Source organism: Rhinatrema bivittatum, chromosome 5 (genome assembly GCF_901001135.1).
Source record: "Rhinatrema bivittatum chromosome 5, aRhiBiv1.1, whole genome shotgun sequence".
Lineage (NCBI taxonomy): Eukaryota > Metazoa > Chordata > Amphibia > Gymnophiona > Rhinatrematidae > Rhinatrema > Rhinatrema bivittatum.
In genome coordinates, this window is record NC_042619.1 from 250,280,602 (window position 1) to 250,308,407 (window position 27,806).

At 46.5% G+C, this 27,806-nt stretch overlaps 1 protein-coding gene across 2 annotated transcripts in view; it reads left to right on the forward strand.

Annotated features, from left to right (window-relative positions):
• Nucleotides 1–16,285, forward strand: part of PEBP4 (phosphatidylethanolamine binding protein 4) — an 846,886-nt gene extending 830,601 nt beyond the window's left edge. For both annotated transcript variants that reach the window (XM_029603777.1, XM_029603776.1), the window contains exon 7: nt 15,922–16,285. In XM_029603777.1, the coding sequence (XP_029459637.1) occupies nt 15,922–16,013 (92 nt within the window). In that variant the 3' untranslated portion in view covers nt 16,014–16,285. The remainder of the gene's footprint in view (nt 1–15,921) is intronic.
• Nucleotides 16,286–27,806: the final 11,521 nt, after the last annotated feature.

Genomic DNA, 27,806 nt, shown 5'->3' on the forward strand with positions numbered 1-27,806 from the left:
AGACTCTGAAGACGAACTTCAGGAACAAGGCAGATCCATCGCCGGAACACAATCGTTGGGCACATGACCTTGCATTCTGTTATGTGCCGAAGGCTTAGAAGCCTTGCATTCTGTTACGTGACACGGGTTGTTCATGTGCCCTTGGCCTCAGCCCGACCCTAGACGGATCCAGGACCGAACCAGGGGTTGGTGACTTGTCCCAGCATGGCAGAGACACGGTCTTACCCTCTGCCAGGCCTGCAAGCTCCCAAGGCCAACAAGAAGATGTTGGAAGGCGAACAGTCCTCCGACCGTTCCAAGCCCTTTCGAACCTGCCGCTTAGAATCGGCATGGAGCAGCAGGCCAGCCTGAGGATGAGGGCAGATGGAGGCCTTGACACAAAGACATGACACCAAAGTTGATTCGACGGCATCACAGACGAGGGTTGATACGAAGACATGACACCAAGGTTGATGTGACGGCATCACAGACGAGGGTTGATGCGAAGACATGACACCAAGGCTGATACGAAGACATGACACCAAGGCTGATGCAACGGCATCAGAGACGAGACGAGGAACCTGACGAAGTCCAGATGAGATGAGAAGCTGGGAAGGTACCCATTGGCACTGTCTCTCAGGGCACCCTACTCAGCCCACCTTCATGGGCAGACCCAATGGGCTGGTCATGGACCACCCTGTCCCACTACGCGCCCTACACAGCCCAAGGAGGCTGGTCACGGACCACGAGGAGAGCGGGAGGAGCGCAGGGAGGAATCCAGCTGAGGCAAGGCTTCGACGACGGAGTCGATGTCATCCGGAACTCCACAAAGGCTGGCAGGAAAGGACAGCTCAGGAGCACAGGACACCAGTCCACTGCTGGCATCTCCCAAGACGGAGAAGCGTCACCTGGAGATCCACGGCCAGCAAATCAGAAGGCTCAAGAGCTCAAGGACAAACACCAAGGAGGGCTGGAACACCAGGAAGCGAGACAACAGGAGACCTGGACGAGGACCTCAGGCAACGAAGACATGGCAAGACGAGATGAGGCAAGGAGCTCCACGAAGAACATCAAGGACCTGACGGAGCACTGGCAGGCAGGAGCCTCCAGGACTGACGTAACTCCGATGCAAGGCCAAGAGGAATTGCAGGAACAGCCCTTTTATAGGGCTGACACAGGAAACAGTCTCTAGGTGGGGCCCAGGGCATATCTGGCCATGAGCCCTTAAAATCTTGAAGAGAGGCGCGGCCGCGCGCCTAGGAGGAAGCAGGAACTTTGACTTTGACGTAAGAAGAGCAGAGCTGGCAGTTGCTTTGGACTAGAGATTTACCTGGGCTCCAAAGATTCCATCTAATCCACTCCGGTCCTTGGTTCCTGCGACATTGAGGGGAGGAACCCACACCCATGAAATCGGCGTTGCTGCGGCGTTTCAAGCGCAGTTGCTTTAGACTAGAGATTTACCTGGGCTCCAGAGATTCCATCTAATCCACTCCGGTCCTTGGTTCCTGCGATGTTGAGGGGAGGAACCCACGCCCATAAAATCGGCGTTGCTGCGGCATTTCAACCGCAGTTGCTTTGGACTAGAGATTTACCTGGGCTCCAGAGATTCCATCTAATCCCCTTCGGTCCTTGGTTCCTGCGTCTTTGAGGGGAGGAACCCACACCCATAAAATCGGCGTTGCTGCAGCGCACCGTGGCTTTGTCCGGCTTAGTCCGGAGTTGTCCGGAGTTGGACAGAGTTGCAGAGGAGAAATCTCAAGACCATTGCGGCTACCACAGAGCCTAAGATGGTGAGTGAATAATAATACCGCGGGGAATATCTCATTAAACTTGGTTTCCTATACATGATGCCTCATATGAAGAGGAAAGGAAGAGTTAGAGGAGAACCCCCGACTCCAATAACCAATGCTCCTACCCAGCTTTCAATTGGGAATTTTTTCACGCGGAGTGGTGCAGTAACTCTGGGAGCAATGCCAGGCGATGGCGTAGGTGTAGAGCAAACACAGATGCCGCTGGATTAAACACCTCGCTGAGTCCCGTTTAACCTAAGACTCCCATACCGCCATGCCTACCACAATCTCCAGTTTTGGGTTTTGGCAACCAACCTAATAGGTTAATGGAAGCCACTCCTATCGGAGGAAATATGGAGAGAGAAGTTGTTAGGCCTATAATTATAGGGAATACCGAGGGAAGAGACGGATTCCCTATAACTTCAACACCCTCAGGGCAGGAAGGGGGGACAGAGGTTCTTGGTAGGAAGAATGAACTCTGTCCTCGAGAATCAGTGAGTTTGTTGGATAACGCTATTGTATCACAGACACAACCGATTACGCTGGAGACTATCTGGGCCACTCTAACAGACTTAAAGTCAATTATCCTAACTTTAAATGCAACAGTTGTGGGGACGCAAAATCAGGTATTAAAAGTTGAACCATTGGTAACACAGCATGAAGAGAAAATAGCTAGTTTTGGAAATAGGTTTATTCAGATTGAAAAAGTCCAGACTGGTCTGATTCAGGGAGGTATATTGAATACTAGGAAAATTGAAATTACTGAAAATCAAATGAGATATAACAACTTATATCTCATTTGATTTTCAGTAATTTCAATTAAGGATTCTTAATTTCCCAAATGTGAAATTAATATCCCCCTATGAACAATTTAGGAAGTATTTAATGGAGAATCTAATGTTAACTATGGGAGAGTTACCAGCTATTGAAAAAATCTTTTTTGTGTCATTGGGAAAAAAGAAGAATGAGAACAGTCAACAGAATCCTCAACAGTATGAAGGAAGTAATTTAACTGCCTTTCTGGAACAGTCAATGTCTGAACAAGTTGAATATAGGGGCACATTATGTGTTAAATTCCTGAACAGTGCGGATAGAGACAAGATACTTAAACTGTCTTTAAAGAATAAGGAAAAATTATACTTAGGTCAAAAGATCTGGACCTTTCCTGATATAACTAGGGTAACTCAAATTCGTAGAAAGAATTTTTTGCAAATGATTCAGGAAGTGAAGTCCCTAGGGGCTCAGTGCACAATATATTATCCGTGTAAATGTGTGGTTAAATTTCAGCAAGAAAGGTATGTGTTTCTTGAACCAATTCAGTTACGTAGTTTTCTTGATGCTAGATTACCTGTCACTGAATCCTGGTCTAGGTATGTAAGAAAATGCACCACAGTGTTTTTCTTGTAAAAAAATTGCCTGTTTTTGCTCAAATTTGTAGCCATCTTGGCTCTTTTTGCCTTATAACAGGGTTAATTTCTTTTTCTTTTTTCTATTTTTTTCTTTCTTAAGAGCAATATGGTTAACTAGAATATTTTATAAAAGAATATTATGGAAATTATATTAACGTTAACATATTTCTCTTTGTAATTTCTTGCACCTTTATCTATGACAAGTGGATATTACTGTCTGTATTGTTTAAAACACTAATAAATAAATAAATAAATAAATAAATAAATAGAAGAGCAGAGCTGGGCCCAGACACAGGCCCCGACGACTGCAGCGGCTCCTGCCACTGCAGGAGGCCCTGAGGGTGGCTCCAGCCGCCAATCCAGCACAGGGACTGCGGCCTCCAGCCGCAACGATGACAGAACGTTGGCAGCGGCTCCGTGCCGCGTTGATGGCAAGAATTTTTGTTCTTGCCATCCGGCCGCGATGAAGAGAGTAAGAGAAGTGGCCTCCGGGCCGCGAGAGGAAACGAAGTCCGCGGCTCCTGCCACGTGGGAAGGCCCAACCTCGGCGGCATCCAGCCACATCGGGCAGCAACAAGCAGGAGTAGGTAAGGTGCCTGCTCGCAGAGGGACCCGCAGGCAGGGTTCATAACAAAAATAGGTTCGGCGGGTTGGACGCGCGTTTTCGGACTCTTACTGAATAAGGAGTAAGGGAAAACGCGTGTCCAATGGCGGGTTAACAGTGCGCTCCGGCGGAGTGTACTGTACTGTATCGGCCCGATAATTTGAATATCCAGTTATACCAGGTTATAATGTTCAGGAAAAACAGGATAGGAAGAAAGACAGAAGTGATACTATATATAAAAAATAATAAAGCAACAGAAATCAGGGCTTATGAGGTAAGAAGGAGGCACTGTGGGTTAATCTGGAAAGAGGAAATGGAGCATCCATTTATATTGCTGTGATTTACAGACCTCTTTTGCAGGCAGAAGAAATGGATAGATATTTAATTGAAGACATTCACTAAATTGCTATGAAAGGGAAAGTGCTATTGCTAGGTGATTTCAATCTACCAGATGTTGATTGAGATATCCCAGCTGCAGAGACATCTAGAAGCAGGGAGGTCCTGGATTGTCTGTAGAAAGAATTGTTCCAGCAACTGGTAACACAACTGACACTTAGGGGGTGATACTAGACCCAGTGCTTACAAATAGGAAAAGTATTTCTGATGTTATTGGATAGTGTGATTCAGTATCAGAGCACAGACAGTGGAGATTCATTCAAAGGCGAGAGTTGTGGACTTCAGAAAAACTAAATTTGTTAAGATAGGGGAGTACTTCAAGGAATCATTAAGTGGTTAGGATAAGCTGAGGGAAGTAGAAGAAAAGTGGGCAAAACTAAATCAAGATATTGTAAATACAACAAATCTTTTTGTTAGGAAAGTAAATAAAGATAAAGGAAAAAAGAGGCCACTGTAGTTTTCTAAAGCTATTGAAAAGATTTGAGTGAAAAGGTTAGCATTCCTAAACTACCAGAGATTGCAGAAAGAGAAGACAGGCAACAGGATCTGGAAAAGCTAAAAGAAGCTAGGAAAATAGTCAGGAGAGTGGAGATGCAAATGGAAGAAAAATAGCTAATAAAGTAAAACAGGAGAACAGGCCTTTTTTTAAGCTACATTAGTGACAGAAACAATTCCTCTTGGGAATATGCATTTACTTCTGATCCTGTGCTGTTTGAAAACTTCAGACTGATCTTTTTGTGTTAGATTTCTGAGCCTCTGAAAATTCCATTTCATGAAATGGTACTCCCTTGCAATACATATAAATAATTATTATTCATTTCTTGATATTCATGACTGGTCAAGTTGTTGTGATAGCCGGCTGCAGGACACCTCGACCGGCCACACTTAACCCCCCCTCCCCACCCCATCGAGCAGGTCCAGGCCTACACCGACGCTCCTGTATGGCAGGGCCTCTCCCTTCCTCGGTGCAGCGGGGAGCCGGTCCCACCACCGCCGCACTGCCAGCCGCCTCTAGACGCGCGCACGGTACTTCCCCCTTCTTAAAGGGGGTCGCAGCAGAAGATACCTCCCGTGGGACCCGGATGTGGGGCCTGTCCCGGGACCTACTTAAGGCAGCTCCTGCTGCCTTACCTTTGCCTCAGCAACAGGTCTCGCTCTGCCTAGAACTGCGAGTTGCTCCGTGTGTTCCAGCCTCCGTGTGTTCCTGTTCCATTTGCTCCTGTTCCTGCTCCAACTTCTTGTCCCCCTGGCTTGCTCTTCTGGTTCCTGACTCGGTTCGCCCCTTGATTTCGCCTTCGCCTACTGCCTGCCCTGACCGTCTGCCTGCTCACGTTTCTGCTACCAGCCGCCTGCCTTGACCTCTGGCCCGTCCTTGGATTCTCCTACTCGCTGCCTGCCCTGACCTTCGGACTGCCTGACCTACCTATGCCTCTCGTGTTCTGGACCTGCCTCCTGGGAGACCCGCTCCTAAGTCCTGCTGGCCCCGGCACCCAAGGGCTCAACCTGCGGGGAATATGGGCTGGTATAGGTGATGGTCCGGATGGGTCTCCGCTGCCTACATCCACCTCCCAACGACGAGGACCTATAGGTAGCCCCTATAGGTAGATCCAACCTCGCCTCGGCCACGGGTCTACCTTCAAACGCAATAGGTTGCTGAGGCCATGGACCCGGCGGATCTCTCCGGTCTCCAGGCTATTCCGTGCCTGGCGTTGAAAATTGAGCAGCAGCAGCAATTCTTGGAATCATTTGCAGAGCCTGAATGCCCGCCTTGATGTCTCTGCCGCCGCAGCTACACCTCCAGCCTCACCGGCACCCTCGGCACTCTGGTTACCAACTCCTCCTCAGTATGTGGGCAACCCAAAGCAATGCCGGGGATTTCTTAATCAGTGCTTCATGCATTTCACGCTTCAGCCTGCGCAATTTCCTTCAAATGCCATGAAGACCACCTTCATCCTTTCCCTCCTCGACAGCAAAGCTTTGGCCTGGGCTTCCCTGCTATGGGAACGGGAGACCCACTCCTCCAGGATCTGCAATGCTTTGTTCAGGTCTTCAAACAGACCTTCGATGAGCCTGATCGGCTGACTGTCACCGACTCCGATATCCTCCACCTCCACCAGGGGACGCGGCTATTGTCGGATTACGCCATTGAATTTCGTACCATGGCCACTGTTAGCGCTCTCCTCCTCCAGAGGGGAGGAGTTAGCAATCTGTCATGATCTGCTTCTCCAGAAGGGAGGAGTTAACTATCTGTAGTGCGTACCCTGCCAGGAGGGCGGAGTTAGTAATCTGTTAGCGAACTGATGTTAGATGCTCCTGTAAGGGAAGAAGGTAGCAATCTGTTATGGATCAACTCCCCAGGGAAGAGAAGTTGGCAATCTGTTCAATGATACTCTTCTGAGGAGGGGAGCTAACATTAGGTATATTGTACTTCACTACTGAGATAGCAATCTATCATTTCTCCGCTACGGAGAAGCAATCTGATATATACAGGCTGCTGGCAAGTCCCATAGAAAGAGGAGGTAGCTATCTATATAATACTTCCGTAAGCGGTGTTAGTGGTCTGTAGTGGTTGGCTCCCACAGCATGACAGTAGTGTAAGGAATGACCACTTAGAGGAAATGGTGAATCCCTGGGCCGATGGCAGATGACAGCGCCCCCAGGAGGAGCTCCCAAGAGGAACCACCGGCTAGGCTAGAATATGAAATAACACAAATAGTTCTTTATTAGGCTGGAAGCTGACCACCAGTGGTGGCAGTAGTGAGTCGATGTGTTCAGCAGGGCTGAAGTCCTTCTGATACCGGAATATAATCTCTGGGTTGCTGAGCTGTAGAGAGAGACTAGTAGTGAATAGATAGGGTATACTGGATACAAGATGGTACACTCACAATAGTAGATATCTGCAATGGTCTCTATGCCACAGAGAGTCTTCAGTATATTTAGGAACAGGAGCCATAGGCGAGCACTGGTTCCTATAAACAGTCTGTAATAAGAACTCACAATAGCTGTATATGAAATGGCTTCTAGAGTAGAAGAGAGTCTGTAAAGGATTCTAGGAACATGGGCCCTCATGGAGCGAGTACCGGTTCCTATCTGCAATCTTGCCAATATAACTCACGATCTCCGTACCTGCGATAACGACTTGGACGGAAGGGAGTCTTCAGAGCTATAGGAATGTAGGCCCTCGTGGAACGAGTACCGATTCCTATTTACAATAGAACTCACTGTGTTCACGTCTGCGATCGCTTCCAGGCAATGAGGAGTCTTCTGAATATTCAGGGACGTAGGCCCTCGAGGAGCGAGTACCGGATCCCGTCTTGGCAATCTGAAATCAAGAAGAGAGAGCGGAGCCCATGGAGCGTATACTCCTGGTAAGTTTGAAAAGGCCGAGCAGTGGAGAGAATTCCCCTGGCTGACTCGGATCGTTGTTGCAAGTATCGTGGACTGCCGAAGCAAATCCTGTTGGAGTTCCTTGCTAACTCATTAGAGGTTAGCAAACAAAGACCTTTTAAAGAGAAAATGGATGACGTCATTACGGGGGACGCCCCCGAGGTTCGTGCCCTTGCTGGTACAAAGTCTGATGGGCGCGTGCATGCGCCCTTACATCATCAGGAACATGGCGGATCCGTAGTGTCAAGCCAGCCCGGGGACACCGGGACCAAGAGGTAGGGAGAAGCCGCGGCTGAATCTGTCCGTCAGAGCCGAAGGGAGTCGCTCCCAAAGTAGAGAGGGTGGAGCGAGGGGCGAGAAGAGGCACGAATGCAACACCTCCCTTGCTACTTGTCACAGCTTCTCTGGGCTTACCTCTGCAGTACACCTCCTACGCTGAAGTCTTCTGCAAGGAGAGCGCGGAAATCTTGCCGGAACACCAGTCAATCGACTGTGCAATAGACCTGATTCCCGGTAGCATCCCTCCACAGGGAAGGGTGAACCCACTGTCCCTGCCCGAGACCGAGGCCATGACCAAGTATATTCAGGAGATTCTAGAGAGAGGGTTCATTCACCCCTCAACGTCACCAGCAGGGGCCAGCTTCTTCTTCATGGCTAGGAAAGAAGGCTCCCTTCGGCCTTGCATCGACTACCAGGGGCTTAAAGCCATAACAAAAAAGGACCAGTACCCCTTGCCTCTCATCCTGGAGTTATTGGACCGCTTGCAGGGAGCCCGAATCGTCACCAAACTGGACCTCAAGGGGCATACAACCTGGTTCGGATTAAACCTGGAGACGAGTGGAAGACCTCATTTAACACCCGAGACGGCCACTACGAATATGTGGTAATGCCATTCGGGCTATGCAGTGCCCCCGCGATATTCCAGTCAATGATGAACGAGATCTTTCGGGATCTACTCTACACTAGCTTGGTGGTCTATCTCGACAATTTCCTCATCTTCTTGAAGGATCTCCAAACCCACCGTCGTGACATCCGACAAGTCCTCCAACGCCTGCGCACCCACAGAATCTATGCAAAGTTGGAAAAGTGTATGAGGAACAATCTTTCACCTTTCTGGGGTATATTGTCTCCAGCACCAGCTTCAGAATGGATCCAGAGAAGGTGGCCTGCATCCGGGACTGGCCCCAGCCTTTGGGCCTTCGCTCCCTGCAGCGAATTTTGGGCTTTGCCAATTTCTATAGGCATTTCATCCCTCACTATTCTCAGCTGTTCGCACCGCCCACGGCACTCACCCGGAAAGGAGCCAGTGCCAGAGAATGGCCTACAGAAGAACTAACCACCTTCGCAACCATTGAAACAAGCCTTCCTTCAGGAGCCTTGCCTTCGCCACCCGGACTCCACACACCCCTTCATCTTGGAAGTTGATGCTTCCTCCATTGCCATCAGGGCAGTTTTAGGCCAGCTAAGGGAACATTCCATCCCTGCTCTTACTTTTTCCACAAATTCTCTCCGGCGGAGAGAAATTATGGCATCAGGGATAAAGACCTCCTGGCTATAAGACTGGCTTTCGAGGAATGGCGACAGTGGTTGTCTATACTGACCATAAGAACTTGGAGCATCTTTGCCACACCCAGTGCCTGAACGCCTGTCAGGCTCACTTGTCCATGTTTTTTAGCTGCTTCGATTTTGTGGTGAAGTACAGGCCAGCCGCCAAGAATATCAGAGCCGACGCCTTTTCGCAGTCCTTGGAGCAAGAAAATAATCCGGATCCCCCCAGTTACATCATCGATCTGGCATGCATCTTGATAGCTGCTTCCCAAGCCACTCCCCTTGGGAAGATAGTAGTCCCGACTCGACTCCGGCAACAAGTATTAGAGTGGGCCCATGACTCTAAGGTGGCGGGTCACCCTGGTCGTGCACGAACACTTTCCCTACTCAGACAGTATTATTGGTGGACAAAGACTTGAAGGCCTTTGTGGACTCTTGTCCCACCTGCGCTCGTCAGAAGCCCTTGGTGGGATGACCTTGGGGGCTGTTACAGCTGCTGCCAGTCCCCAAGGAACCTTGGACCCATGTAGCTACCGATTTCATAGTAGATCTCCCCTCTTCAAGTGGCAACAGAATTATCTGGGTCGTCACCGACCGCTTTTCTAAGATGGCTCACTTTGTCGCCCTCCCGGTGCTCCATCCACTTCAGAGTTGGCAAAGCTGTTCACCTCCCATATTTTCCGCCTCCATGGACTACCCCGTCACATTGTCTCTGACCACGGGGCTCAATTCACCGCTAAGTACTGGCGATCCTTGTGCTGTAAATTCAGTATCCAGCTAGATTTCACTACTGCCTACCATCCACAGGCCAACGGCCAAGTGGAATGAACCAACCGCACATTGAAAACCTTCCTTCGAGCCTTTGTAAATGAATGAGAAAACAACTGGACGGACCTTCTATGGGCAAAGTTCTCGCACAACTCGCACCCTAATGCCACCACCGGGTCTTTGCCCTTCCTCGTGGTGTATGGAAAACAACCGCTTCCTCTGCTTCCAGTGCCTCTGTCCGTTCCGTCTCCAGCCACCCAGTTGACTGCACATGAGCTTCAGACATTGTGGTCCCAAACAGAGACTTTGATTCACAAAGCTGCCCAGAGAGCAAAAATTACTACGGACAGACACCGACACCCTGCTCCACTGCTCAAACTGGGGGACAAGGTATGGCTGAGCACCCACAACATATGACTCCATGTGCCTTCCATGAGGCTGGCACCCCGCTACAGTGGCTCCTTCTCCATCCTGCGACAGATTACTCCAGTCACGTATCAGCTCCGCCTCCCAGCATCTTTGAAAATCCATGTCTTCCATGTCTCCCTACTTAAGCCACTGGTCCTGTCTTGGCCAGCCTGGAGATTGCCTGAGCCTGAGAGGATCTCCTCTGAAGGAGAGGAGACTTACCAGGTAAAGGAGATATTAGATGTCCGCCGCCACCGCAACAAGAAGTGGGAGTACTTGATAGCCTGGGAAGGGTACGGCCCGGAGGAGAACTCTTGGGTACCCAGATCCAACATCTTGGATAAAGGACTCCTCTAGAGGTTCCACATCGCACACCCAAGGAAGCCCAAGCCCCGTGGAGGAGGGCTTAGAGGAGGGGGTACTGTTGTGGTAGCCGGCCGGCCGCAGGACATCATGACCGGCCACACTTACCCCCCGAGCAGGTCCGGGCCCACTCCGCCACTCCTGTACGACAGGGCCTCTCCCTTCCTCGGTGTTGCAAGGAGTCGGCCCCCGCCACTGCCGCACTGCCAGCTGCAGCCGCCTCTAGATGTGCGCAGGGCACTTCCCCCTTCTTAAAGGGGCCCCAGTGAAAGACACCTCCCACAGAGCCGGATGTGCGACCCGCCCTGGGACTACTTAAGGCAGCTCCTGCTGCCTTACCTTCACCTCAGCAACAGGTCTCGCTCTGCCTAGACCTGCGAGTTGCTCTGTGTGTTCCTGTCCCGTGTGCTCCTGTTCCTGCTCCGACGTCTCATCGGATAAATTTAGCCTGTTCTGCTGCACAATTTCAGAGGCTCTCATGCAACTGATTAAGTCCTAACTTAGCCGACTAGATTCCTTTTTGAATAGTGATCCTAATCTCTTTGAAATCTGATTTTCTATGTGGAAGCATAAAAGCTTTGAGATTTTTTTTTTAGTCATTGTCTTGCTTTATGAAATGCCCTAAGTCTCTTTTCCTGTATGTTTGTCTTACTAGATTGTAAGCTCTATTGAGCAGAGACTGACTTTTTTTGTGTGTTTGTACAGTGCTGCATATGTCGTGTAGCATTTCAGAAATGCTAAGTAGTAGTAGTAGTGCAAAAATGAGATTGTAGGAATGAAGGGGAGAATATGCAGAGGCTGATGAGGAGAAAGTGGAATTGCTTAACAATTATTTTATTCGTCAAGCAGACTGAATTAGCCATTACATGTGGGTAATGTCATCTGGTGACACCAAATGGACTCGTCTCTCCAAACTATCAGAGCTTTGAGCTCTACTGTGCATGTGCGGAAATCCATATGAGCTTTGCCTCATGAGCCTCCTAAGCCATTTTTTTTCCAAGAACAAGTATGGACATATACACGGTCTCTTCTCATTCTTTTTTCTCTAAACTTCAAAGTTGTTTTTTTGACCTTATAACTTTCCAAGGTTGCCTCGCTGCCTCAGCAGCACCAATAGAACTTTTCAGTGCTATCTAAAAAATATATAAATATATGTTACAAAGAGGAGTTTCTTCCCAAAGGCCTTGCCTCTTCAGTATGTTGGAGAAGATAACACCAACATTAAGCAGTTTTAAAAGTTGCATCTGTGGCAAGGTAATGTCCCTCACTTACATTCATGAACCCTTGGTCTGGAACAAGACCAGGCAAATTGCTGTATCTGTGCATGGATGTCCCCATGCTTCCAACATTCCAGGGGCAATTCGAATTGAGGAGCTGAATAAGTCTTTTTGGAGTTGCAGCAGAACTCTTGCTGCAGTACAGCGTCCTCTGCCTTACTAGAGAAAGAGTTGAGCAGGAACTCCTCAAAGACTCCCCCATTGGCCCAGGCTGAAGCCACAGGGCTATATGGTCTTTATCTGCCATTGTGTTCTATGTTTCATTCACTTTCCTTCAGGACTCCAGTTCACTACCCTGTAAGGACATAAGGAACTCCCAAATGCTACTTTTCAGGATTTTAATTTCATCCCTTGCCTCAGGGTTGAGTATGGTTAGCTGCCCTGCATTGAAGAAAAAGCAGCATCTGTCCCTGGAGCCGTTGGAGTCTGTGTTGAAGAAGCACAAAAGCTCCAAACTCAGTGCAACAGCACTGGTGCCGTTGAAGCGGCCATCATAGATGTCGTTGGTGCACCCAATACACAAAGCATTGAAGCATCTCATCTGTGCATTGAAGTGTTTGAAGCACCATAGACCAATGCACTCGACCCACGATGCACTCATTCGCTTGACGCAAATGTAGCATACTTGGATTTCAGAAAGGTTTTTGACACAGTTCCACACAGGCGACTTATAAACAGACTGAGTGCCCTAATTATGAGCCCTAAAGTGACTGATGAGGTTAGAAACTGGTTGAATGTGAGCAAGAAGGGTAATGATAAATGGAGTTTACTTCAAGAAAAGGGGGGGAGGTAACTCATGATGTACCTCAGGCTGGTTCTCTTCAACATTTTCATAAGCAATAGTGGAATGGCTATCAGGAATGGTTTGCCTTTTGTATCTGCAACAGGGTAGACACCCTGAAAGGTGTGGAAAGCATGACAAGAGATCTAGTGAAGCTTGAGAAATGGTCTAGAGTCTGACAGCTAAGATTTAATGCTAAAATAGCAATATTTTATTATTCACATAGCTCAAGAACAGCAGTATCCACTTAAAAACAATACAATCATAAATGCTAGAATCACTCACTCTTGCACTAAATTTTTGAAAGAAAGAACCCCTCCTTTCATACACTGAATAACTAAATGTTAATCATATGCCTAAAGAACAGATAGTTCCCAGATTCTTTTATCTTTTTTTGGGAGCACATTCTAGAGTGTAGGGACAATTCCTGAAAAAGCCCTAGCCCTATATCTCGATAAACAGTTTTATACAATGAGAATCACAAGAGTTACATATGGACTGGATCACAGGATTCTTACTGGTTAATAAAGGATGATTTTTCCTTGAGTTATATTGGGCCTAAAATGTGAAAAGAACAGAAAGTACAAAAACCCAAGAGAACAGTACAGTATAGGGGGTGAAGTCCTTCTGTGCGCAAAACAAGAGCCGGATATGGGGGTGATCTGAAAGTGGCCAAACAGGTAGATAAGGCAACAGCCAAAAGCCAGAGGGAATGGTTGGATGCTTAGGGAGAGGAATAGCTAGCAGGAAAAATGAGGTGATATTACCTCTTTATAAGTCTCTGGTGAGACCTTATTTGGACTACTGTGTACAGTTCTGGAGATCACACTTTTGAAAGGATATAAACCATGCAGTTGGTCTGGAGGACAGCTGCTAAAATGGTGAATGGTCTTTGTCATAAAGCATAAGGGGACATACTTAAAGATCTAAACTTGGGAGGAAAGGAGGGAACGGGGAGATATGATAGAGACATTAAAATGCACAGGAGGCTGCCGCTTTCATTGAGGGGTCAGAGATAAAAGGGGTTAGACTAATTTAAGGAAACATTTCTTTACAGAAAGAGTGGTGGACACATGGAATAGCTTCCTTGTAGAGGTGATGGTGGCAAGGATGATGTTGGAATTCAAGAAAACATGGGATAAGCACAGGGGATGTCTTAGGGTTGATAGTTCTAAGCAGGAGATGTGAATGGGCAGACTGGAAGGGCTATATGTTCTTTATCTGCCATTGTTTCATTCACTTTCCTTCAGGACTCCAGTTCACTACCCTGTAAGGACATAAGGAACTCCCAACAGCTACTTTTCAGGATTTTCATTTCATCCCTTCCTCATCCCATCTATTGCTCCTTAGGCCTTGTAGAACACCTTACAGAAGAATTAAATCATGTAAATCTTGAAACCATGGAACTGATCTCTTTTATGGTAATGTGTTCAGAGACTGATAGAGAAAAAGACATTTTATTAAAGAAGGTGTGGAGTTAATAAATGCTGTGTATAATTATTTACTAAAGATGAGGGTGTGGATGCATTTGCTTGCACCTAAATGAAAAGAACATAGGGTGATCATAGACTCCAAACTGAAGCAAAGTAGGCAATACATTATAGCAGTCAAAGTCACCAATATCATTGGTCTGGAACAGTTGGTCAGGTTTGTCTCAAAGAGTGGTGGGGTCAAAGGAAAAAGTAGAAAGAAACAGTTCTATAATGCAGACTGAATTTGAACCATATTCTTGGGTTTGTATCCCTATTATAGTACGTCTTTGAGGAACAGACTGGTTGAGGCCTTGGATTCCATATTCTTCAGGACTTGTCTCCCTTCTCAATTCTTTTCCATTCCCCCCTCTGCTGCTGCTATGCTTGGGTGGGGATTTTCCAGAATCAGTTGGGTGTGAGCTACTATGTATGAGTGGGATGGTCTGAAGATTATTAACTAGAATAGGAGGAGAAAGGCTATAAAAACAGATCCAGCCCCAAAGGTGAGAGAAAGCATCATTCTCTGTTTGACATAAACACTTGTGAAATGCCTTTCCTGACCTGACATGCAGAGCTGATGTCACATATTGTGTTTGCCTCAGCTGTGTTGCTTGCTCCAATGCAGAAAATCTTTTGCTCTCTCTCTTTTTCTTCTGAATGTATGGTCTGTACAGTATTGAACAGCAATGTTAAGTGTAGCCAGAATAACCTAATTCAAAATTTCAGTCCCATAATTCTTTGAAAAATCCCTTACCCCTAGAAATCTTCCTTCTGTCTTGCTCATGCTAGCTAGATCGGACAGAGGAATGCATAACTGCTACAGACCTGAGGCAGTTCCAAATGCTATGTAGACTCTATGAGCACAAAATATCTGTGGACTTTGCGACTAATTTTCAAAGTAAACTACCCCATCCAGCCCAACCAAACTCTGCAATGGAAGGAGAACCCTCGCATAACACAGAAATATATATATATATGACGCTTAGACTCACAGTTCCTTCTTGTGGTTCCACCATCACTGTCTCTCCCAAAGAAAGAGGAAAATAATCCTCCTATCCCGCTCTCCCTTCTTGCCTTGACTATGGTCTAAGGAAAAAATGAGGTCAAATACAATTGAAAAACCCAGTAACCAAGAAGACTACAGTGTCTAAAATGTTTTGGGTTTTTTAATTGGCATGTGTTTTGTGACTTTTACCTGCCCTGGATTCTGGCACCCAGACAGTGGGATCCTGAACCCAGCAACTGGAACCCTGGCATTGGGTTGTGGAGACCTTCGGGCCACCTAGTATCCTGGCCACCTAGTTCAATGGCTCGTAATGCCTGATTAATGAGCTCCTTCTGCCAGGGCGGTATTTTTCTGCTGCCTACGGAATTGTTTTCTTGATGCTTGGCTGGTTGGAAATCGGTGCCTCAGTGGCATTCCTAGGGCCAAGTGGTGAGATCTTGGTCTCTCAGAGACTCTTTGTCTCTATGTGGCTTTTTTATATTACCTAGATGACTGTTTCTTGACTCCTGGCTAGTTGTTTCCTGTCATTTAGTTGGCTGTTTCCTAATTGGTAGTTTCCTCACTGTTTTCCCAAAGCCTGAGTGGCTGTTTCCCACTATCTAGCTCACAGAACTGAAGTTCATTACTTGCCTTTGTCTCTGTAACTGTATCTGCTAGGTGACTGCATATTAATTGTTGTGCCTGGTAACGCCCTCAGGGTTTTACAATCTTTCTTTCTTCTGTTCTTTTTCAGGTTCCTGGGATATGGAGGAATTTGCTGAAAGATTTGAGCTGACATCTCCAGTGGCAGCCACTCAGTTTCTAACAAAGAGTTTCGTGGACTAAGAGCCTGGCAGAAGGTGTGAGGGAATGACAAGTGCTGCCATTATTGTCACTAGGAAGTCAACCAGAGTTCATTCTGGAGGGACTCTATGCTCTCCTTCTATCTGCTTTCAGCTTATCTTCTGTCCACCAAAAATGGACTGAAAAATATTACTGTGTGGTTGTTTGATTAGTATGTGCAGATTGATAGTTTGTTCTTACTGAACGTCTTTGTTGTTTTTGCACTTTCTTGCCAGATATGTGAAATAAAGAGATCCCTAGTGGTATAAAGAAATGTCACCTCTAATTGACTCTTATTTCTGATTTGCCATATATAGACTGCCTTCTGTGCGGGATGAAAGGCTGAGGATAGAAGGGGACATAGCTGGGACAGGGAACATCTTTGAAATCCTGAGAACTTGCATTAAGTTAACAGGAAAGTCTGCTACTGTGACCACATTTAATATTTCTCTATTTAAGTGACCAAACTTCTTTTCATAAACAGGAACTGGGCTGACTGGTCTGTTCATTTTCTGTACACTACCTGGGAATGGGTCACAGCACAAGAACTGATCCAGTAACTCCAGGGAACTCCAGGGAATGGAGCTAAACCAGTGAACTTGAGAAATAAACTACAGCCCAGAGTTTATTTATTAACCCCAGAAAATCAACCACTTCATTAGAAATGACTCCAGGATTGAGAGTGCACCATATTACCAACCTGATCCTGTAATCTAGGAAAAGGGCCACAGAGAGAAAGTTGATCCATTCACCACTGGGAATTTGCCTAATGCTAGAACCTACCTTATAACTTTGGGGAAGAAACCACAAACCATTGACACCCAGTATGATAATATAAAGGGACAGGGGTTGTCATTTGCCCCTCGCCCCCACTCCAACTGCATTTTAATGACTAATTGTTTTTATAACTATTTCTAGGCCCCACCTGCCACCTCCAAAATCCTTTGGGCTGCCAGGATCACAGCAGCTTCCACTGTTGTTTTGGCATCAATACTAGAAGCATAAGCAACCAGCATTGCTATCAGTATACTTATTCCAGCATTGTCTAAGTGTGATCCGGACTATGAATTACCCCTATACTTGGGGAGGGGAGTACCACATGAGAAATTATATTTACTAATATGATTTATCTTTGGGTCCCAGTCATCCCAATACCACAATTTCATGCCCTTCCTATACAACCTATCACTTGTGGCACCACAGACCAGATAAAATCATCACACCAGAATAAACAGTAATTAATTATTTTACTAGTATTGTGTAAGTAGACAGTGAATCCAACCAGAACATTAAATGGGAAAAGTACAGTAGTGAAGTATAATATAAACTTGCAGTTTTATTATTTTAAATCAAGCAATGCAAAAATAAAACTGGGTATAGCCTTTTAGCCTGGACAACCAACATATTCATATGGATATTTAAAAAAAAAAAAAAAAAAAGGAAACGCTAATAGAGAAAGGTTAGGGGGGAAAACAGTGAAGTACAAAACTTTCAAAAATTGTCTTTTTGAGTACTTCTTGAGTACTTCTTGAGTACTCAAAAAAGGTGGGAGAAAACAGATTCAAGCCAATGTCACCAGTTTATAAAGGGTGCACCCTGTCCCAGACACAAAATTGTGTGGAAAAAAAAAACAATCAAGAAAATGAAGAAGTCCCTCTTGATGGTGGAGCTGGCTAGATGATAAACCAAATGGATGAGCACTGCAGTGTGTGAAATGTCTCTCTCTCTCTCTCCTGAGAGCTTCCCCAAATGGTTTACTTGGTACTAAACAGAAAGCTGGCCTGGTTTCGGTCTCTTACAAAAAGACCACAGTCCATCAGTTTTTCTTTTCCAGCAAGGGTTTATGCTTGACTTCGGCTAAAAGGCTGAAGCAGCTAAGATGAGATACTGAATTGTGATACAAGGCAAGGAAATAAACGTTCTTCCTCCTCTGCTAAGATACTCTCTGAACAAATTTTAGTTTGCTTAACTCAGTCTCTTAGGAGGGTGATCCAGCCTTGTGCCCCTGGGCCTGGATATCTCTGGAAAGGAAGTCTCTCAGCTCTTGGCTCCTCTGTCCCTTGTTGGGATTTTACATGTAACTCAGCTATGAAGCAAGAACAGCCGTCTGTCTCTCTAATTCCGCAGAGTACATACTTCTGTCTCTCCCTCTTGAGAATTAGCTTTTCAGGAGAAGAACAGATTGCAGAGCTGCTAAATGCACTCCTCTCTTCCTGGCTCCTGGATCCAACTCCTGGCTGTTTCTGCCCCGCACACTCAGATAGAGCCAGCCAAAGTGTGCCTTTTGTACCTTAAATGGTCTGCCAGCATTCCTTTGGCTTCCTCCTCTGCTAACTATGTAGTGCTGTTCTCTGGGCAGGCTAAACAGTACAGCCCTTATCTCAACTTGTTAACACTGTGAATGCTGGATGCTAGTTCTTGCAGAACATGTGTCATTCACAGGAGAGCACACGGGTTTTGACTAATTTTTATATTCCTTCACCTTGGCTGCGGTGACTTGCAGTCTCTACAGGGTTGAAAACCTCTTTTGGGCAGGTCCAAAATACATCACTCAGATCCAGATACAGCTTGGTCCACATTGTAAGGCTCCAACACATGATACACTCATGGAGGCATGAACCTGGTTTATAGTAACTTGCAACATAAGCAGTGCAGGAAGTAGCCAGGATTGCAGTGCAAGAGTACCATGATCCCAGAGGCTCAGAGGGGTTTGGTTGGTACTGAGTGTGGATGGAGGATTTGGGCAGAGGAGGAGGGGGCTAGAGGTAACTTTTTCCACAGACTGCAGGGAGGAGGGAGTAGCGATTGGCCCCAGAGCCTTTCACTTTTGAAAAAATTTAGAGGGGCTTGGGGTAGGGGAGATCAAGCTGGAAGTCCCTAATTTTGTCTCACTGAGGTAGAGGTGGGGATTGGGCCAGCAAGCCCACACCATTGTTTAGTTTTGTTTTTAAATTGGTCGCCATTTAAATAGCTATATTCTTTAAAGTTATTCAAGAAATTGTTCCCAGATAACTTTGAAACCTAACTGGTGATATTCCAACATAGCCAATGAGGTTACAAAGTTATCCAACTATGTATAGCCAAATAATTTTATTTGTGAATATTCAGTGGGCCAAATAGGTTATCCATTTAACCTTATTATCAATATTGACCTCATCCTAGGTTTCTCCCAAAAGTGGTCTTGTAATTTCATTTAAATCAATTATTATTTTACAATGTTTTTCCAAGACCACATGCAAACAGGGCAAACAGGTACTTCATGTCTTGGACTGCAGAAGAGCTTTGTTATTTTATTGGGAGAGAACATAGAAAGTCTTTGTGATTATTCATCTCCTTCAACCCAATCAAACAAGGATATCTGGTTATGGAAAGAACTTTCTCCTAGGAGAAGCAGGATGGTAGTCCTCACAGATGGGTGACATTATCAGATGGAGACTGGCACAGAAAACCTTTCCAAAGCTTTCCAAAGCTTTGAGATCCCGGAAACACTGAAACTGGTCTCCATTGACACATGGCTCCGGTCCTGGTTCGGCACCAGAGGCTGCCATGTCGCTACCAAAGCGACCCTGTGGTGAGGAGTCCCAGGTGCTCCCCATCGATAATGGTGCTGGGCACTGTGCCTCTTTGGAGAGCCAAGGAAGTGCCAGTGACGCCTTGTCCCCTCCATCAGTCTTGTCCTCATAGGACTTCCAGGAGGAGTTGGACCGCAGGATGCAGTGTGCAGTACTCCGAGCCCTATGGAGCATTGAACCAACATCCCCACAGCCCTAATTCCGGTGCCGGAGCCCGTGCCATCCATCTTGGTGCCCCTGCTCGAGCATCTGGATGTCCTCTTGGAGCCCTTCCGATGCAACCGGTGCCAGAGTGACCCTCAGTTCCCCAGCAGCCATCGATGCCCCCCCTCAGGTGCAAGTCCCATCATTGGGTCCTCCTCCGAAGAAGATGCGCATTGACTGCCGGCGCTGTCTGGTGCAGTGGTCCCAAAGCCTTCATTCCACGAATCCTTGCCCAGGCCATCTGGCCTCTCAAGACTCTCAGTGCCCCCGCTACCAACGGGGCCATCGGCTCCATCGGTGCCTTCAGTTCCCTTTAGGCCCTAGATGCCTAGGTCCAGGGATTTATGCAGACCTCATCCACGTAGGCCCCATGGGGACCTCAGCGAGGAGGAGGGTCCTTATGATCCAGGGAGAGATGACACTTCTGAGTCTTCCTCCGAGATATCTTACTATCCTCTCTCAGAGCCTTCACCCCCAGAGGAAAGGCATCGGTCTCCCTCAGAGGATCTCTCCTTCACGGGCTTTAAATGGACCATGGCTGAGGCCATCCCCTTCCAGCTTCTCTCGGAGGATGCATGGCATAAAAGGTTGGAGATCCTCCAATTTATCGATGCCCCGAAGGAGATAGTGGCTGTTCCCATCCACTATATTTTTAAGGACCTCCTTCTTCGGATGTGGGAACACCAGATATCCATCACCCCAGTAAATAGGAAGGCGGATGCCACCTATTTGGTGCAACAGGCCTTGGGCTTCAAGAGGCATCATCTCCCCCATCAGTCTATGGTAGTGAAGTCTGCTCTCAAACGAGCCAAATGCTCCCACATCCATGCCTTGGCCCCTCTGGGGTGAGAGCATAGGGAGCTCAATGCCCTGGGTAGGAAGGTTTTCAGGGCGCCATGCTCATCGCCCAGATAGCCTCATACCAGTTTTACATGATCCAATACAGTCGGAACCTATGGAAACAGGTCCAAGAACTTGTCGAGCAACTCCCACAACAGCAGCAGAAGTCGTTATCTGCTATCACTCAACAAGGTCTCAAAGCAGGAAAACACAAGGTGAGATCTACCTACAATGTCTTCAAGACCGCTGCCAGAGTGGCCGCCATGGGCATCGGTGCTCATCAGATGGCCTGGCTCTGTACTTCTGACCTATGGCCAGAGGTCCAGGAGAAGTTGGCTGACCTCCCCTGTACAGGAGAGAATCTTTTTGGGGACAAGGTCAGAGATGCGGTAGCCCAGTTGAAGGAGCGCCATGAAACCTTTCAACAACTATCCACCAGTGCTTCAGGCCTGCCATCTTCCATACGGAAACCTTCCTGACCCAGTTCTAGAAGGTCTTTCTATAGGCAGTGGAAATATACCCCTGCCTCCCGGACTCGCATGCCCCGTACTGCTTCCAGAGACCGCTCCCGTCAACAGAGAACACCTAGACCCCATCCAGACCCCCAACAGGCCCTGGCTACGGGGTTTTGACTGGAGGCGAGGGAACATGAGTCAGCACATCATACCCCTGCCACTTGATCCCCCAGTGGGGGCAGACTTCTCTGCCTTGCCCATCATTGGTCAATCATCACCTCAGACTGATGGGTCCTCACCTTTGTTTGTTAGGGGTATCAAATGAACTTCAGAGAAATCCCAGAGGACTCTCCACCCTCCCCCCCCCCCCCCCCCCCCCCCCGTCCATTGTGGGGTTTGTCTGCCCAACAGGACATACTTCTCGCAGAGCTCTCCACCCTCCTATCAGTGGGAGCAGTAGCCCCATTCTCAATCTCAGAGCTTTGAACAAATTCCTCAGAAAGGAAAAGTTCAAAATGGTTTCTCTGGGTACTCTGATCCCCCTGCTCAAAAAGGGGGACTGGCTGTGCTCCCTCGACCTCAAGCATGCCTACACCCACATTGCAATCTTCCTCAGAGACAGGAAGTATCTCGCTTTGTGGTGGGGAAGGCACACTACCAATACAGAGTGCTGCCATTTGGATTGGCCTCAGTCCCTCGTGTCTTCACCAAATGCCTGGCAGTGGTGGCAGCGCATTTCAGACACCGCCCGGTGAATGTCTTTCTTTATCTAGACAACTGGATGGTCAAAAGCAATTCACAACCAGGAGTGCTGGACGCTTTGACCCTGCCCATGCAGGTGCTGCAGTTTCTGGGGTTCTTTATCAACTACCCAAAATCCCACCTCTGCCCATCCCCCCAGCTGGACTTTAGAGGAGCCAGGCTGGACATGGCTTAGGCAAAAGTGTTTTTGTCCCACGATCGGACCCTTGCCCTACCTTCACTTGCAGCCTTGGTGCGCAACAGTCAGTGTGTGAGTGCTCGCCTACTGCTTCGCTTGTTGGACCACATGGCAGCTTCTGTTCATGTTACTCTATTAGCCCACCTCTGCATGCACAGAGTACAATGGACATTGTGGTCCCAAAGGCAGCAGGCATCCCAGGACCTCAAAGCTTGTGTCTCCATCACGCCACTTCTGAGGGTCTCTCTATCCTGGTGGGAAAATATCTCCAACTTGGAGTGGGGGATCCCCTTCCAGGGTGCCTTGCCTCAAATAGGGCTTATGACCAATGCCTCCCCCAGGGCTGGGGGCCCCATGTGGACAACCTCCACACGCAGGGTCAATGGACCACTCAGGAAGCTCTGTGTCAGATAAACGTCTTGGAGCTTCAGGCAATTCGTTATGCACTTTGGGCATTCCAAGACCATCTGTTAATTAAAACTGTCCTGATTCAAACAGACAATCAGGTTGCGATGTGGTACATCAACAAGCAGGGAGGCACAGGTTCATTTCTCCTCTGCCAGGAGGCTGTGCAAATCTGGTCCTTGGCTCTATCGCAACGGATATCTCTATGAGCAATGTACCTGCCCGGGATGCTGAACATGCTGGCAGATCGTCTAAGCCGCTCTTTTCAACTGCATGAATGGTCACAGGACCCAAAAGTGGCAGCCCAGATCTTCCACCTGTGGGGAACTCTGGATGTGGACCTGTTCACCTCCCCATTCAACTGCAAAGTGAACAATTTTTGCTCCCTCTTCAGGACGGATGGCCATCTGCCCTCCAATGCCTTAATCTTTCATTGGGGCACAGGTCTCCTATATGCATACCCCCTTCTTCCGCTTCTCATGAAAACTCTCCTGAAGCTCCAGCGGGACCAGGGGACCATGATCCTAGTAGTTCCACACTGGCCCAAGCAGGTCTGTTTTCCCCTCCTTCAGAACTTGTCAATTAGGAATTCCATCCACCTGGGGACTGCGCCCGATCTGATAACACAGAATCAGGGCACTCTGCGCCATCGAATCACCAGGCATTAGCCTTGACAGTTTGATTGTTGAGCACCTAGTCCTTCAGCCCCTGGATATCTCAGAAAATGTCGCCCAGGTGCTGGTAGCTTCCAGGAAGCCTTCCACTAGGAAGTCTTACACATTAAAGTGGAAGAGGTTCTTGGTGTGGTGTGCAGGGAATGGATTAGATCCATTTACATACCCACTTCCCAGATTCTTGGACTACTTGTGGCACTTTTCCGAGATCAGGCTTAAAACCACCTTGGTCAGAGTCCATCTACAAAATAATGAAAGGACTTGAACAAGTTATTGTAAATCGATTATTTACTCTCTCAGATAATAGAAGAACCAGGAGGCACTTCATGAAGTTAGCAAGTAGCTAATTTAAAACTAATCGAAGAAAATTCTTTTTCACTCAGCACATAGTTAAACTCTGGAATTCATTGCCAGAGGATGTGGTTACAGCAGTTAATGTAACTGGGTTTAAAAAAGGTTTGGATAAGTTCCTAGAGGTTAAATCCATAAATTGCTATTACGGTAATTAATAAGCAATAGTAGCTTGTGATCTAATGTTTGGGTACTTGTGATTTGGATTGGCTACTGTTGGAAACAGGATACTGGGCTTGATGGACCCTTGGTCTGACCCAGTATGGCATTTCTTATGTTCTTAGTGCTTACCATTGGGGTGTTGCAGGCACACCCACCTTGGTCCAGTCTATCATAGGTCGCTTTATGCGGAGCCTGCTGCAGCTAAAGCTGCCTCTACACACACACAAACACACACCCAGTGGTTTCTTGGGATTTCAGCATTGTGCTAGCATGGCTCATGCATCCTCCTTTTGAGCCTATGTGCACCTGTGAGTTGAAATTCCTCATCTAGAAAGTCCTATTCTTGGTGGCGGTTACTTCAGCTCATAGGGTCAGCGAGCTTCAGGCCTTAGTGTCATACCCACTTTACACAAAATTCTTTCATGATCATGTGGATCTGCGTACGCATCCCAAGTTCTTGCCTAAGGTTGTGACTGATTTTCACCTTAATTAGTCCATTGTATTTGTATTACCCACCTTTTTTTCCGAGGCCCCATGCAAATCAAGGGGAACGGGGTTTGCATACTTTGAATTGCAAGAGAGCCCTGGACGTCTACTTAGAGCGCTCAGCAGGCCATAGCCAGTTCAACCAGCTGTTCATATGTTTTGATAAGAACAGACTGGGGGTCATGGTGGGTAAACAGGCCTTATCTAAATGGCTAGCAGATTGCATCTCGTTCTGCTATGCACAATCGGGTTTTCAGCTAGAAATCCAAGTTAAAGCTCACTCTGTGACGGCTATGGCAGCATCGGTGGCTGACTTACAGGTGGTCCCCATCACCAAATTCTGCAGGGCTGCGATGTGGAGATCCCTACACACATTCGCTGCCCATTACTGCTAGGGCAAGTATGGTTGACAAGATGGTAAATTCATCCAATCTGTCCTGCACAATGTCTTTCAGACATAAACCCAATTCTCCCTACCTAGGGTCCTCTCCTTGAGACCAGGTTGTCTCCCTGCCATGAAACAATACTTAAGTTGTTGTTGTGCCCCTTGGCACCTTGTTCGGTACGTGTTCCTTTTGATTGATGCTGGGAACAGCCTGGACTTGGTATTCATTCATCTGTGAGGACTACCATCCTGCTTGTCCTAGGAGAAAGTGCAGTTGCTTACCTGTAACAGGTGTTCTCCTAGGACAGCAGGTTGTTAGTCCTCAGGAAACCCACCCGCCTCCCCACAGAGTTGGGTTTTCCTGCGTTTTCTTATTTTATTTTTCGCACATATTTTGCTGTTACAAGACTGAAGGGGGACCTCACATGGATGCTCGGATAGTGGCATGCTGGGCATGCTAAGTGTGCCAGTCAAAGCTTCTAGAAATTTTGACAAACGTTTTCCATGCCAGGCTCTATCTGATGATGTCACCCATCTGTGAGGACTAACATCCTGCTGTCCTAGAAGAACACCTGTTACAGGTAAGCAACTCTGCTTTCTCCACATGGATTTCTGATTGCATTTCTTATTGTTAAGCTCAATCAAGAAAGCACCTTCAAAATAAGGAAAGAGCTAATCAAGTCGAGGCTACTACAGCTTCCTTAGCTCATTGCTCTGCTTCCATAGAGAATATCTACAAAGTTACCTCATGGTCTTCTCTCCATACCTTCAGACATCATTACTGCCTAGACAAAGATTGCTTCAAGGCAGTTCAGCCAAATATTTCTTAAAAGCTTATTTAATTGATCCCTTTGGCTTTCTGACCGTTCACTAACATAACATGGGTTGCATGTTCTGCTGGAATAAGAACATAACAAATGCATGTAACCCTTAGCTTGGGAATACCCACTTGTGTAACTGATTACTGTCCTGTTTGTTCATGGAGAAAACCAAGTTGCTTACTTGTAACAGATGTCCTCCATAGACAGCAGGATAAATTGGCCACACAATCTCATTCACATCCCCTTAGAGTTGAAGGATAGATTGGTACAAAGACGGAAGAGACTCATGCTTTGGCGACTGCACGAAAACATCCCAAGCATGCTCAGGAAGACCTTGATTTTTCTGAGCTCTGAGAGATTACATTACCTACTTGTGTGGTTGATTTGTTCTGCTGTCTGTGGAGAACACCTATTACAGGTAAACAATTTTGCTTTCTCCATACATGCATCTCTTTAACTTCTTTTAATTATTGCAGTGTTTTTCCATTGAGTGAAAGATTTCATTTTCTTTTTCCTTTTTGCCCCCACTTATTCCTATGGACTTGGGGTTTTGCATATATTTAAATGAGGCAGTGTGATGAATAATGTGTGGGCAAGTGTTTTTGGATTTTTGCCCATAGTTCAAGCTGACATGGGGAGCATGTTCAATTGGCTCTCTCTGCTAATTTAAGATGGTGGTGTCATCAGAAGAGCAATTAATCATTTCCGAAACAAGATAATGAGGCTCAAGTATATCGTAATACATTTCATGAGGTGAATTTTTAAAGCCAGGGGTTTGTCCATTAAACCCGATTTGGCGCATACTTTTATGTGTATAAAAAAGATATTTCAGAGGGTGTAACTGGGATGGAGTTTGGATTCACGCTCATACTTTGGGTTTTAAATAGCATGCACATAAATTCAAATGCACAACTTAACGTACTGCAAAAAGCAGATGTAACTTTGTACAGCTACTTATGCATAATTTTCAAAGTATATTTTGAAGTGGAGTCAAGATGGCTACATGAAGGTTGCAGAGTTCTGAGCTGCCGTGTTTCTTTGTTACCTGTTTCCTTCATTATGCTGTCTAAGAGGAAAGGGAGAGTCCATGTCTACCCCTCTGAAGTCCAGCTTCCCCCTGGGCAATGGTCCAACACTGAATTTGCAACTGTGTCTCCTGCGCTGGGGGACGAGATCCCTGTTGCCGGGCTCATGAGAGGAACATCAAGCTCATCTGGGGAAGTTACCTTTAGTCCCCTGGATCCAAGACCTCCACCAGTAAAACATTTCAATCACCCAGTATGGCACTCGTGTCTCCATGCAATGAAGACATCAGAGCTGTGTCAGAGGGAGCTGCCATGGGTCATATGTGTTTTTACCATCAGGAGAGGTAAGCTCTAGTTTGAGTGCCTGCAAGGTTAACAGTCTGCTATTTCTTCTAGTGGTGAGACTATTACTTCTGCTTCTTCTGATAATTTGAATTTGCAACCTCCCTTGTTATCATCTGGTATTTGTTGCTCTAAAACTGTAACTTTAATTCCCAAACCAGCTGCTGGGGCCTAGTCTCTTAAGTTGGGCTCTAAATGACTCCCTGACCAAGAACATAATGATCAGTTGCTGGCACATGCTGGACGGATTTCAACTTTGGAAGAAGATTATAAAAGCATTCAGACTTTACACAGTGATGATACAAGAACGGGGTGTTCTCACAAGGAAAGTGGAATTTATAGAGAATCGTTTAAGACATCTAAATTTGCGATTTTTAAATGTTCTAACAGTTATAGGGGAGTTGCCAAGAATCACTTTGAGGAAATACTTAATTGAAATATTGAAATATTGCATCTCTCTCTCTGGAAAATATTCCTTCTTTTAATAGAGTGCATTTCCTGCCATTTACCCACTCTTGAGTGGATGATGTGCAATCCCCTTCAGCTTTCGCAAGCTTGTCTGCTTTCTTGGAAACTTCCACTTCAGAGATATCTGAAAGGGTGACACTCTTGGTTTCATTTTTATGAGCAAGATATTGGTCTTGTAACGTGCAGTTACTTTTAGAATTTGAATGCTGGCTGTATTGGTCAGAATGTATGGATCTTAATAGATCTTGCCAAGATTACTCAAGAAAGAAGGAAGAGATTCTTAGCTTTGCATTAGAGATTCGGTCTTCAGGTGCATCTTTTATCTATCCATGCAAACATGTTATTAAGTTCAATGCTGATGGTTTTATGTTTTTTGTTCCTGAAGAGTTGAGCGTTTTTATAGTGTCTAAGAAATTGCTTGGGTCTTCTTCTACCAATGTTGAGAGTCCTAGGTAAAGAATCTAGTGAAGTTTATCAGGAGCTTTTGGACATGTTATAACTATTTCCTTTTAAAATTTTTCTCTTTGTGATCTCCCCCAAAATATGATTTGAGATCTATATCGGAAAACAGTTTGCCTTCGTTTATAATTTCTTGATAATATGGGTTTCTTTATGTTTCTGTGCAAAGTTTATATTACTTTGTACGTATACTCTAATAATTAATAA